Source organism: Carlito syrichta, unplaced genomic scaffold (genome assembly GCF_000164805.1).
Source record: "Carlito syrichta isolate Samal-C Ts95f unplaced genomic scaffold, Tarsius_syrichta-2.0.1 Scaffold301655, whole genome shotgun sequence".
In the NCBI taxonomy this organism is placed as follows: domain Eukaryota; kingdom Metazoa; phylum Chordata; class Mammalia; order Primates; family Tarsiidae; genus Carlito; species Carlito syrichta.
Window position 1 is genome coordinate 201,714 of NW_007245751.1, and position 14,089 is coordinate 215,802.

At 52.7% G+C, this 14,089-nt stretch overlaps 1 protein-coding gene across 1 annotated transcript in view; it reads left to right on the forward strand.

Moving 5' to 3' along the window:
• The first annotated feature begins 4,383 nt into the window (after nucleotides 1–4,383).
• Nucleotides 4,384–14,089, forward strand: part of ADGRD2 (adhesion G protein-coupled receptor D2) — a 34,071-nt gene continuing 24,365 nt past the window's right edge. The window contains exons 1-9 of the mRNA XM_021710929.1: nucleotides 4,384–4,563; nucleotides 4,933–5,030; nucleotides 5,506–5,743; nucleotides 5,832–6,198; nucleotides 11,333–11,507; nucleotides 12,404–12,586; nucleotides 13,096–13,163; nucleotides 13,498–13,710; nucleotides 13,904–14,079. Coding sequence (XP_021566604.1) covers nucleotides 4,384–4,563; nucleotides 4,933–5,030; nucleotides 5,506–5,743; nucleotides 5,832–6,198; nucleotides 11,333–11,507; nucleotides 12,404–12,586; nucleotides 13,096–13,163; nucleotides 13,498–13,710; nucleotides 13,904–14,079 — 1,698 coding nt within the window. The remainder of the gene's footprint in view (nucleotides 4,564–4,932; nucleotides 5,031–5,505; nucleotides 5,744–5,831; nucleotides 6,199–11,332; nucleotides 11,508–12,403; nucleotides 12,587–13,095; nucleotides 13,164–13,497; nucleotides 13,711–13,903; nucleotides 14,080–14,089) is intronic.

A 14,089-nucleotide genomic window follows, 5' to 3' on the forward strand; every position in this document is an offset into this window, starting at 1 on the left:
CACTCCAGCCTGGGCGACAGAGTGAGACTCCAACTCAAAAAAAAAAAAACTAGCTGGGCATGGTGGCACACTCCTGTAGCCCCAGCTACTAGGAGGGCTGAGGTGGAAGGATTGCCTGAGCCCAGGAGGTCAAGGCTGAGGTGAACTGTGATCAGTGCCACTGCACTCCAGCCTGGGCAACAGAGTGAAACCTCTGATTCAAAAATAGAAAAAAAAAAAAAAAGATAAAATTTTGCAGAAATCTTTAATGGCCATCCTATCCATTACAAATTATGAGAAAAGTCATTAAAAGTTGAAAGAAATAATTTTTGCTTAATAGATACATTTGATCCATTTGACAAACTTCCCATTTCATAAGTGACATAACCCTTCAATAATTGATTTTTGGTAAACTGGCAAAATTGACCAATGCTAGCTTCATAGACTGTTGGACTCAGAAACTCAAAGAATGGTCTCGGGAACTCTTTTCCCCTCTTGGTTTGGTTTCTTCTCCTGGTTTTTCCCTCAAGTGTGGCAGAGATGGCCATCATTCCTCCAGTTAGAAGAGTATGGTTGTTCCCCAGCAATTCTAGTGGGTGACTGAAAGGGCCAGCTGGGTCATGAGCCCATCCTAGAATGAATCTCTTTTGGTTGGAGCATTTTCATGCCCTGATGGGATGAGCCTGGGTTATATGCCCACCTGTGGTAATCAGAATTCTAAAGATGCCCCCTGCTGTGATTTCCCTTGTTGGTTATTTACCAAATGCTAACCTAGGTACTGCCATGTGAAGGTTAATTTTATGTATCAACTTGGCAGGGCCATAGTCCCCAGATACTTGGTCAAAAATGATTCTGGATGTTTCTGTGAAGGTTTTTGTTTTGTTTTTTTAAGAGATTAACATTTATGTCAGTGGTCTTTGAGTAAAGCAGATTACTTCCATATTATGGGTAGGCCTCATTCAATCAGTTGAAGGACTCAATAGAAAAAAGTATCTGACCACCTCTGGGCAAGAAGGAATTTTGCCAGCCCACTACCTTTGGATTTGAACGGCAACTTTTCCCTGGGCCTCCAGCCTGCTGTCCTGCCCTGGAGATTTTGGATTTACCAAACCTCTACAATCATGTGAGCCAATTTTTTTTTTTTTTTTTAGTTGGTAGTCTCACTCTGTCACCCAGGCTGGAGTGTGGTGGCATGCTCAAGGTCACTGCAGCCTCAACCTACTGGGCTCAGGAGATCCTTCCACTTCAGCCTTCCAAGTAGCTGGAACTACAGGCGTACACCACCACGCTCAGCTAATTTCACCATCTATCTATCTATCTATCTATCTATCTATCTATCTATCTATCTATCTACCTATCACCTATCTTTCATCCTATCTATCTATCCATCCACACACACATTCTACTGGTTCTGTTTTTCTGGAGAACCCTGACTAATACATGCTGTGAATGTACTGCTGTCAATTTGCAGATGTAATTAAGATTGCTAATTAGTTGACCTTAAAATAAGATTATACTGGATTATTCAAGTGGGTCCAATGTAATCCTATGAACCCTTAAAAGTAGGAAAAAAGGGGACAGGGGAGAAGAAACAGAAAAATGATGTGACAAGAGAGAAAGGCAGAAGAGAAAGACCAAAAAAAGTGTCAGAAAGGGAAGTTGGAGGGACGTGAAGCAGGAATGGGACTCAACCTGCCTTGCTGGGGGTGGAGGTGGGGGTGAGGGACATGAAAAGCACAAGGAGGAATTAAGCAGCCTCTGGGACGAAGAGCAGCCCCTGGGGGACAGCCAGCAAGGAGAGAGGGACCTCAGTCCCGCAGTCACAGGAACAGAATCTGGCCAACAGGCCGAATGGACTTGTTCGTGGACTCAGCACCGGAGCCTTCCAAAAGGCACAAAGTCTCACCAACACCTTGATCTCAGTCTGTGAGGTCCAGAGCAGGCGAGCCTGGGGAGCCCATCGTCTGACCTACAGAATTGTGAGATCATCAATTTGTGTTGCTTTAAGCTGTTAAGTTTGTAATAATTTGCTATGGCAGGAACGCACCACGCTTGGAGGATGTGGAGTCTGCCGCTCCAGCCACCACAGGGACTCATGTAGGGGGGTCTCCCCAAAAGAAAACCAGGGGCTGTTCCCAGAGAAGCAGGGAAGGGGCTGGGCAGTGTTAACCACAGTGTCCAAGCTGCAGCCAGATCTCCCCAGGGCCCGGCACCCTGTGACACTGCCAGGCCCTCACCCAGGCATCAGAACAATTCCTACAGGGGCCTCACAGCCTCTCTGCTTGTGCCCACGGCCTCGCCCCTTCAACAAGCCCCACTCCATTGTTTGGCTTCTTCAGTGTTCACCCCTCTACTCGGGTGTCCAGAAAACTCCAGCCTGGACAGCTCCCTGGGCCCAACAGGGTGTAGGTCCCATGTAAGCCCTGAGCCATTATGGAGCACAGTCCCCGGAGCTGGTGGCAGGAGGAAGAGCAGATCACTCAGGTCAGCCAGGCTGCTCCAGGAAGGAAGGGAGAGAGGGAGGGGGGAGAGAAGGCAGGGGGTGGTGTCGATTCATGCAACCTGGGAGTCTGGAGACCGGCTGGCTTCAGACACCCTTCAGTTCGGGTTCTGAGGAAGTCCTCTATCCTTCTGGCTCTCTCCCTCTCTGTGTTTTTCTCCTTATCTTGTCTCCCACCTCCTGAGTTCCCTCCTCCCAGCCTGGCTTTATTTCCTCCCACTGCATAGGGATATGACAGGAAGTGTAGCCTGTGACAAAGACAGAAGCCTGGTTTTATTGGGGGCAGCAAAATGCCCAATGATCAGTGACAGTTCTCAAACTTCTTTGCAACCAGTAATAAGTAAACAGAAGTATTCTGTAGTACTACTGGGAAGGTTGCCTAAAGGAAGCTGACTCAGCTGGAAGGAGCATCTTTTTGGCCCTCACCTAACTTTCCTCCTTCCTGTTACCTAAAACATGAGTGCAATGGCTGGGGCTTTGGCAGCCATTTTGAGCCACTAGGGGAGACTGAACGATTCAGTAAGTCACATGAGCCTTGGGATGGCCACCACCAGACCTCCTTCTTTTTTTTTTTTTTTTTTTTGAGTTGGAGTCTCACTCTGTCGCCCAGGCTGGAGTGCAGTGGCAAGCACATTCACGGCTACCCTAGCATCGAACTACTGGGCTCCAGCAATCCCTCCGCTTCGGCCTTCCAAGTAGCCAGAACTACAGAGGCGCGTTACCACGCCCAGCTACTTTTTATTATTTATTGTAGAGATGAGGTCTCGCCAAGCTGCCCGGGCTGGTCTTGAACCCACGGGCTCAGGCAATCCACTTGCCTCGGCCTCCTAAAGTGCTGGGATTACAAACTGAGCCACCAAGCCTGGCCCAGATCTCTTTCACATTAAATAATAATAAGCCTTTACGAGTCTGAGCCACTTTTATTTGATGCTTTTTGTTTTGTGCAGCCAAACTCAATCCCGTGACACACGGCCACACGCAGCTTCAGCTTCACATCTTTCCAACTCAGAAACTCCAGAGTCAGGACCCCTGCTCCTCTCATTCCACATCAAGGTGTCCAGGGCAGAGCTCTGAGCAGCACCACTGGGGCCATGACGAGAGGAAGTCTGAGCCATGACTCAGGCCCACGCCTAGGGCATTTTGTGTTACTTGTTTGTTTGCTTTTGAAGAGAGGCAGCTGGAGTGGAGTCACATGAATGGTGGAAGAGGAGAATTCTCCCAAAGAAGAGGTGGTCTGGACACAGAAAGCAATGGGTGCCCCTACAGCTGGCACGTGGCGAACCCCAGCTGGCCTGACTCACAGCCAGGTGCTCCCTCCACTCTGTAGTATGCCAGTCTTCACAGAAGAGCTTCCCTACTCATCCTCTCAGGTGCTAGGACTGGGAAGGAGCCCACTGGGTGGGTCTCCCGTCTCCCAAGGAGGCCCATCTGGAGACTACGATGTTGGGGTCAAGAGGACAAGCTAGGGAGGGCGCCAAGGTCAACTCTAGGGAGCACATCTCAACCCAGCACTGTTAGGAGATGAGTGTGTGTGTTACACTCAGACAGATCTGAGTTCAAAACCTGCCTCAGCCACTTCAGCTGTATAGCTTTGGGCCAGTTGCTTTACCTCTCTGAGCTACCATGCCAATTCCCTCCTTTCTGCCTCCAGGTCTGTCTTCACTCCCGTCCCCAGTCCCCCTAATCCGCCCGCCAACACACACACCTAGAATTCCCTCTTCTTCCTCTCCTGCCAACTACCCATCCTTCAAAGGCCCACCTCAACAGTTCCCACGACCCCCAGCCAGGAACACAGCGTGGTGACGTATTAGCCCTGGGACGTGTTGACACACTCCCCTTGATGCCAGGACACCCCACATGGCCTAAGAAACAATTCAGCTTTCAGATTTTCCAAATGACCAAACATGCAAAACAGACAACTTCACCTGGCCCTGAACCGGTCCCACACCAAGACTCCCCTCCAGCGGGATGGAGCTGGGGTCCGAGTGGGGTGGGCTCCACACACAACCACCCCCGCTCCTGCCTGGGGCGCCATGTTCCACAGCCCCACCTTCTTCTTGCAGAACAAGCACAGTGGGACCAAGGTAATACCCTCTGTCCCCTGCTCTCTCCTGACCAGCAGCCAGACTAAGATGGGCTCCTGGGAGACAGGATGGATAGCCCCTGAGACACTAAGCCAGACAAAAAAGTCAACTTTAACTCTTAAATTTATTATTTAGATTATATTATTTATGTAATACCTAGTATTTAAAATTTTACTATTTTTATTATTAAAATACTACATGTTCACAAGAATTCAAACAATACAGAAATGTGAGCGACAAATGTGAGTCTCCAATCATTGGCATGGGGGTCAGAGATGTCTCTTGCACCCATCTACTGAAAACCAAACCCAGACACGACAGTCAACTCAGCCCTGTGGAGGCAGCTGTCCTTGCGTCACCACCACTCAGGTCTGGGTGTCGCCTGTCAACATGCTGCTGCTGTCTACATGGGCGCTGCTTGAAGCTGGGGACAAGCTGGGGTTCATGTCTGCCCAAGCGCAGACCAGGTGGGAAGGAGAGAAGGAAAAGAGGATGGGGAAGAGAGGGAGGAAGCCCCCATTGCCTTGGTTGACAATCCCTTGTGCAAAATCCTTCGGGAACTAGAGACAACAACCCCCTCTGCCTGGAGGGGACCGGGAAGCAGTTGTGGAGGCCTAGCCCGGTCCTGAGGCAAGACTAGGAACTATCTAGAATTTCTGGACATCCGCTGAGGAGAGAGACAGAGGAAAGGCAGTTCCAGCAGAAGGCACGTAGGTATGAGGAGACACAGCATGCCGGGGCCTCCATTCAGGCCTGGTGCAGCCCAAAAGTAGGCCGTCTGGAGGCCGGAGAGGACGGGAAAGGAGGCCGAGGCCTTGAAAAGGCCTTCCCGAGCTGGACTGAGGCCTCGGGACTTCCCCGGGGATGGCAGGGAACACCCAACAGGTAAGCACCTCAGTTGATCCTCGGTTGAACAAATGATGCGGTCCATTGTTGAACCAGACCAGTCGGAGGGGATCCCAAGTCCAACCCTCGGAGGGGCAGGAGCCCCGGACCCATCCCCAGCCAGGGACCCAGCAGCTGCTCCCCCTTCCCCCCATCGACTCCAGCCCGGATGTTTTTCTCTGTGCTTGATGAAGTTAAAATAAGCCCTCTCCGGGGTGAGTCGCAGGCGTTCAAATTGGATTGGCACGCGGACGTCGAGCAGTTGGTGGCAGGAGCCAGGGGACCCGGAGAGCAGGTTTTCGCTGGAGGGGACGTGAGCTTTATTTCCCTCTTGGTCGCTGACAAGGAAGCAGCTGTCCTTCCCTGATTATTTTTACCTCCAGTCACAGCCGCTGCCACGGAGCCTCCCGGGCGCCCGCCGCCTGCCAGGCCCAGGTGAGGAGCCCACCGCCCCCGCCCCCCACGGCTCCGCCACGAGCCGCGAGCTCCATCTACCGCCGCCGCCACGCAGGACGAGAAACAGCCGGCCCGGGGTGCAGCCCCCGGCGCGCCAGGGTGGGCTCACCGTCGGAAGACAGACCCGGCAGTCCGGAAGACTGTCAAAGCGGGAAGAAGCATGGCCAAGTCCCCTCTCCACACAAGAGCTGGCGTCCTCCTTTGTTTTAGTCCAGACTTTTAGTTTGATGAGACTGTTTAGTCTCACCTGCCTGTCGCTGGCCTGTGCTGTCCTGCCCTTGAAAAGCCCAAGAGGTGGGTGTCATGAGCTCTGTGTTAAAGCTGAGGGAACGCAGACTCACAGAGGAGAACAGCTTGCCTGAACTCACACAAGAGGAGAGGAGGAGAAACGGGATTGGAACCCCACTGTCTGACTCCAAATCTTGTGCACCGGCCATGATATTTTTAAGCCTTTGTCCGTGTTTCAGTTAGGAATGCTCTTAGCTGCAAGTAACAACAGTGCTTGAAATAAATGGAGGCTTATTTTCCCCACGTACCAAAAGGACCAGTCATGGATGGTCTCTGGGTTGGGGGAGCAGCAGCTCAGGGACGTCATGGACTCAGAGTCTTTTCACGCTGGCTGCTCCGCCATCCTTGAAAGGTTGTTTTTTGACCAGCTTGAGGTCTCGTGGTCACAGGAAGGCTCCCACGGCTCCAGGCATCTCACCTGCATTCAAGGTGGAAGGAAGGTGGAGGAGGGGGTGGTGAAAGCTGTGAAAATTCCCTTTATCAGGAAATCTAAACGGGTTTTTACATTCCCCTAGGAGTCTTTGGTTTATATTTCAGTGATAACATGAGGGCCCACGAAGGCAGGAGAAGCTGAAAAAGCAAGCATTTTGCAGACAGAGGAGAAGGGCAGTGAGAGGAAATGCAGAGTCAGTCGCCAACAGTGTCTGCCACAGTCCACACAAAGTTGTACCTGGCTGCAATTATACCACACATAAGTTTGGCATCCCACTTTTTTCTTTTACTGTTACACCACTTGCAGTTTCCTTATCACTGTGTTGTTTTTATCATTCTCATCATTGATGGCTTTGTAGTTCTTCAGGTGGATGAGTCATAATGTATTTACTGGACATTTACGTAGCTTCCAATTTTTTTCAATATTATACATAATATTATGATGAACTTCTTCATGCACAAAGCATTTTACATAGAAGACAATTACTTAGGTCAAAGATTTTAACATCTTTGGGGCTCTTAATATATTACTTGACTGATTTCTTTTTTTTTTTTTTTTTTCGGGTTGGAGTCTCACTCTGTCACTCAGGCTGGCGTGCAGTGGCATGTTCACAGTCATCCCAGCATCGACCTGCTGGGCTCCGGCCATCCTTCCGCCTCAGCCTTCCAAGTAGCTGGAACTACAGGCGCATGCTATCATGCCCAGTTAATTTTTGATTTATTGTAGAGATGAGGTCTCGCCAAGTTGCCCAGGCGGGTCTCGAACCCGCGGGCTCAGGCAATTCACTCACCTTGGCCTCCCAAAGTGCAGAATTACAGGCTGAGCCACTGAGCCCGGCACAAATTAGTATCTTAAAAGTGCTATTGTTTTTATTCGTTTGATTAAAACTGAGGAAGACCATTTTTCCCCCATATATTTTTCACTTTGTATTTCACTTAGTATTTTTTAAACTTCTGTATTTGTTCACTTCTCTATTTGGTAAAGTGTTTGTCTTCTGGAGTAAGAGACTCATTTTTACAGACACAGCCATGCTGATGCTGGTATCAACTCTGGGCATGTCACCATTCAGCTCTCTCATTCGATCCTACAAGCTTCTGTGAGAAAGGCAGGGTGGGGAATAGGATCGCAAGTCACAGATGAGGGCATGAGCTCAAGAAGTTCATGTAGTTACCAAGAGGCAAGGCCTCCAGCTCTGAGTTCAGGGCTTTTTCTTCCACAGTGCTGCTCTTTTGAAAAAAGTCACAGCTTTGTGGAGATTTAATTCATATACCATACAATTCCCCCTCTCAAAGCATACAACTCAATGGTTTTCAGTGCATTCACAGAGTTGTGCCATCATCACCACAATCCATTTTACAGCATTTTCCTCATCCAGGAAAGAAGCCTTGTGCCTCCCAGCAGTCACTCAATCACATCAAGTAGAGGCAAAAATATCTTTAAGCTTTGAGAAAAGGGATGGGTTGGACAGGCTGTTTGAAGAGAGCCAAGGGGGCTGAGGCCGTGCCACTGACTTGCTACGTGGCCACACGTACCCTTCTCTGGTTCCCAGTTTCCTCCTAATACAAGTAGGTATTTATTGGGCACCTGCTGTGTGCCAGACTCCAGCTGGGCGTGTCACAGGGCAACTGAAACCCAGAGCAGAGACGTGACTCATTCAGATCCCTACGCTGGTTGGTGGCAGAGAGGTGATGGCCATGGGGGCTGGGAGTGGGGAAGGGTTCTGGATCCTAGCTCCAGGTCACTGTATCTCCAGGTTTTAGCTTCTGAAGCTGCCCCAGAAGTTTTCTCACTGGCTGAGGAGGGGCCTGCCACAGGTTCACATTAAATCGTTGTTTTGCCTTCTGGTGGCCACAAGCAGCGGTGCGGGTGTCAGGCCTTGGGCCCATTAAGGGGAGTCTTCCTCCCACTGCCCACTCCCTCTCCCCACATCCATCCCCAACACACACTCACACGCAGACGTTAGAGCCACAAGGTAACTGTCTGGGTGTGACTAGGTCCTTCAGTTCTTCAGCAAACACAAAGTCCCTACGTTGTCAAGCTTGGCCTGGGTGCTGGGGGATGTGGAGCCAGGCAGGCAATTTCCTGGCATTTGTAGGGATCAGGGGGCTCCTGAACCAGTTTAAGGTGGGGGACAGGGAACGCATCCTAGAGATCTGAAGGTGAAGTAGAGATGAACCAGAAGAGACTTGGAAGTGGGGTGCCATGCCTATCCCTAAGCAGAGGACAGTATACGCCAAGAAAGGCCTGGAGGTAAGGACAGAAGGATGTTCACCCTGGCTCGAGGCTGAGGGGCAGAGACATAGTGAGGGAGGAAAGAGGACAGGGACAGATTGTGTCAGCCATGAGAGGAAGGTTGGACTTTTTCCTGGAGGCACTAGGGAGCCACAGAAGGATTTTGAGCAGGGGAGGGATAGGATTAAATGTGAATTTTTGAGAAATCATTCTGATTGCTGTGTGGGAGAAGGGTTGGAGCAGGCAGGAGGGGAGCTGGTGCTGGTTCTGGGCCCACCCTGGTCACTCATGGCACAGGGTACATGGGGGAAGGGAGGAGACTCCACTTTGTCTACAGAGCAGGAGCCAGTCCCTCTCACAGAAAAATGACAGTGACTCTGATACTCACAAATCTCTTCTCATAGTCATGCTTTATATCCCTGAGGGGAAGAGGCAATTCTCTACATTCTGTGGAAGGAACAGACAGAGATACCTGCCCAAGTCATATGAAACTTGACTGATGGCCAAGCCGCAATTCCATGGGGATTGTGGTGACCTCAAAGTGAACACATCCTAGCTGCCAGCTCCTCCTTCCAAAATTCCTGGCTCTGGATTATGGGAGGTGTGGCCGAAGGGCTGAGACAGGACCAGGGCCCAAGGATGAAGACCAAAATGTCCTCAGGCCACCCCTGAGGCTCCCCTGGGCCCCGACTGCCCTCACACTTCCCATCCCATCTACCCAGACAATGAGCCTCAGGCCCCCAGTGACTATCAGTCACCCACAGCCTCCAGGCCTTGTCCACAGAGACAAGGATCCTGTCAGAGCTGCCCGCCATAAATCCGATGGATGGCCCCTGGCTGCCAGACGGACAATGCCCAGGCTCTGGGGTGGAGAGATTAGGCCAGACCGCAGCCCAAAGTGGTCCCAACGGCTCAGGGGCCTCAAATCCATAGATTGCACCCTCCCCCATTCATGGTACTTGACCATCTCCAGGAGTGACTCCCAGGAAATGTGATCCCATGGAAGGGAGGGAGTTGATTTGGGGGCCCCAGGGCAGGGGCATTGCCAAAGACAGGAAGGTCATTCCTTAGGTTCCAGGGAAAGAGTTGGGATGAGACCGGAAGGGCAAGGCAAGAAGGGCCAGAAGGCAAACAAAGGAGATGGCAGCGCTGGAGCAGAGAGAGCACCGCTAAGAGGCGGACTTGGAGCCCATCCCTTCTGTGCCACGTAACTTTGGGCAAGTCCTGGCTTCTCTCTGAGTTCAGTTTGCACATCCATAAAATGTGCAGAATCCCTGCCTTCAATGAGATGGTGCAAGTGTGAAAAGGTACAGCAGGGCTAGGCAGAGGGAACGATCCATCTTGGGCCTCTCCTTCCAGCCAGTCTTACTGGCCCTGGAAACAGACTGGGTGGGGTTGGGAGGGTCACAAACACAGGAGAACCAAGTCTTGCATACAGTCTGCTGGCCTGGGAACCTAGGAAACCATCAGAGCTCTGCCCCTGGTAGACACCTCTATCTCCCAATTTTTATTTTGAAAATTCTCCATACCAGAGAAAACTGAAAGCATAGCACACTGAACACCAATATATCGTCCACTCTGATTCTCCACCTTCTTTTAAAAATAAACCATTATAAGATGGTACATTTTATGTTATATGTATTTTACCATAATTTTTTAAATGGGGGGAAAACACGCTGTCAGCAGACTGTTTTAAAACATGTAACTGGGTTTTGACAAGAATACTAATGGACAGTGTGCCAGGCACCACGGACAAGCACACTTAAAATTAAAGTCACTTAAACCCCACAGCAAATCCATGAGCGATGCACTATTTATCATCTACATGTTACAGATGGGGAAACTGAGACTCAGAAAAATTAGGTTAGCGTCAACGTGAACTTAGATGGGTCAGTCTGCCCCCAGAGCCTTGGCCAACCTCCTTCCCACCCAGGAATCCCTGTTAAGGCCAGGGAGATGTGCCCCCAGTCCCTGCCGCCTACTTCCATGAGGGACCTTTGCCCTGCACCCCAACGCCTCAGCCTCCCTCTGCAGCTGGGTGCCCAGCTCTGCCTCCTACTCCCTCCTCCCATGGAGAGCCTCTCCCTACATTGCCTCTCAAGTAACTTGAAGATCCAGAGACCCAGGTCCAAGGCCAAGCTCTGCCACTAGCCAGCTGTCTGACTTGAGGTGAGAACCCTCAGTCCCCTCTGGAAAGTGGGCTTGACATCCCTTCCTCACAGCAGGCTGAGGTCAAGGAGATGAAACCTGCAGGGAGCACAGAGTAGGTCAGATACCGCATGCAGCCCCTCTCCCAGTTCCCTGGCCGCCAATGGAATTGGGAAGTCCAGGGATCCTTCAGCTTCCATAAGTTCCTTGTGGACCCACATTTCACAAGGTTGCCCCTTCTAACGGGGTAACTTCACCGGTATGTTGGGGGGAGGTAGTGACAGCAGGCCCGGTCCAGGGACTGACGATCCCCTCATCCACCCTCAGGCGGGTCTCCCGCAGCCCAGCGCCCGCCCACAAGGGCGGAGGTGGGGGACTGGGAAGAGGGGACCGAGGGGCGGGGTCTCCTAGCACCGCCCCGGACACCGCCTCGCAGGGACTGGTGGGGCCGGGAGAGCCGGCTGCCACCTCCCACACTTCAGTCCACAGGCACCTCGCAGACGTGAACCAGCCACGGGGCCGGGCCAGGCAAAGTGGGTGAGGACCCGGGGCTGGGCACAGGGGAGGGACCAGCGGGGAAGGGGAGGTCCCTGTCCCAGACTCGCTGGCCTCGGAGGGGTTCCCCACTGGCCCTTAGCTGAGGAGGGAGGTGTGGGGGCAGCCACGCTTCATCTCTCTCTCTGGGGTGTTTGGTGAGCAAGAAGAGCGGTTGCCAGTGGGGTGAGGTGCCTATGCAGGCGGACCAGAGCAGGGAGTGGGCTCCAGAGTCTGCAAAGCAAGACTCCCAGTCCTACTGGGCTGCGGTGCCTTTGGTTTTCATGTTGTACCTGGAAGAGGGAAAGGGTATGAGTTGTCACCGGTGATAGCCCCAGACTCCCAGGTGGCAGGAGGCCCCCTGGCGGGACACTGTTTTCTGAGACACATTTGTGTAAGGCCAGGGCTAGGGCAGAGACCCAGAAGGCTCTTCCCTACCTGCAGAGTCCCCCAGGTTGCCAGGATTGGCCCCCAAATCACTCAGGATTAGGGTATCCCCAGCTTTTACAGAAACTGACTGAGGCAACCCCACCATCAGCAATCTCCAGCTGATCTTGAAGGAGGTATGGCAGTGGCACTGGAAGGTGGGACCATGCAGGAGGGCCAGCATGGCCCAAGGTCTGCAGAAGGGATACTGCCCTAGAAATGTGGAACAGCTTGGGGAGCAGGGGCAAAGGTGGTTGCAGGAAGCCAGGGAGCTCAGCAGAGGTCTGCTAAAGCAGAGCCTTAAATGCCAAGCAGGGAACCCCAAAGAATACGAGAAAGACCATGTGGCCCTGAGCACTCCATCCCCTGCAGAAACCCTGAACTCTGTTTCCACCCCTCTCTGGCCCATGGATTGCTGTTGCCTTCCCCTCTCCCCAGTTCTCCAGGGCTACAGTGTTTCCCAGCTTCAGCTCTGAAAGAGCTCCTGGCGACCATTCCTTTGTGCAAGGAAATGTCATCCCTCAGGGACGGGCCACCCCATCTCAGGCTCCCAGCCCACTGGTCGGCTCCCAGCTTAGTGGTGTCTGAGAACCACATAAAGGGCAATGTGGTCCTGCAGAAGTCAGAGCGGGGAGCAAAGCAGGACCCTGAGTGGCTTTCCTTTTTTTTTTCCTTCCTCAGTCCACATTGGCCACGCCTGTGACTTCTGCTGTCCCTCGCCTGCCCCTGCTGGATCCAGAATGGTCCTCTGGTGCTACTGCCTCCTATACCTCCTGGTACCTTGGCTCTGGGAGGGCGGTGCAGTGGGGGAGGCCAAGGGGATGCAAAGCTGCAAATATTTACACAAGATAAGCCCCTAGCATGGAAATACAATAAGAGCACCCAGTAGGTGCTACACCTCTTACATTCACTTATCAGCTTTATTCCTCACAAGGGAGAAACAGGCTCACGACAGTGACATGACTTGCCCATGGTCACACTCTGGGTGGGATCTGCATCCAGGACTGACTGCAGAGCCTGCAGCTTCCATTGCAACCCTGGTCCCAGAACACACAGTGGGCATTCAATAACTGCACACGTGGTAGTGAGGGAACCTGTCCCAGCCCCCACCTGTCTTCTTTTTTTCTCAGATCAGGAGTCTCTCTGGGACCCCCTCCAACTCCCCAGATGAATCAAGGAACCCTTGGGTCACAGGTTGGCATGAGGGATCCTCTCAGGGAGGCCCCTTCCCCCACTCTGCCAGTCTGTGGTCCGAGGGGTACACTGACCTAGAATGCAAAGGAAGGGAGGGATGCAGTTTAATCCAGCCCCACGATACCGGGCCCTGAGCAGAAAGCTTCACTGCATCCATCTCAGTCCTGCCCTTTTACAGATGACAATAGGGGACAGAACTCACCAGGTCATAGAGTATGGTCGGGGTCAATGTCACGGAGGCCAGAATGACTCCAAGCCCAGGTCCTTGGCCCTGCCCAGCCCCAGGAGGGTCAGATGCCCATGAAGTGCCTCCCACGCCATCACTCCTATCCCTCCAGCCCCAGTGGCCCCGGGCGAGGTGGTCGAAACTGCAGCTGGGGTGTGCAAGTTCTCCCAACAGTGGCTGAGCTGGTGGCAGGCCCAAGAGTCCTGCGAGCAGCGGTTTGGCCACTTGGCACTGCGGCCCCTTGATGGGGTTCTTGCTCCACGGCTGCACGACCCGGTCTGGGTGGGCCAAAGAGAGGCTTCTCTGCGGAGACCCCCACAGAGGCGTGAGTGTGGGCCTGGGGCTTGGGAAGTGGGGGTGGCTCTGATGACCTTCAGAAATGGGAGCCCAGAGTGACACTACTTGAGGAAGGAAGCCAGAGTAAGACCCTATTGCAGCTCCAGGTTCCCGCGTTGTGGAGAAGTGGGGAGGTTGACTCCTGGGCAGAGAATTATAACCCCCATGTCTTCCTCCCTGAGGTGGGGAGGCACCCCTGAGCACCGAAGGGCCCTGCGGCAGCGCCAAAGGGCAGTCAGTCAGAGGCAGGACCAAGTGCACTGCTGGGGAAACTGACATCCTGGCCCGCGTGTCCCCGCAGGCGCGCGCACCACCGCCGCGCTGTGTTCCAAGAGAGGACGGCGGACAGGGCGGCGCGGTTGCGGAAC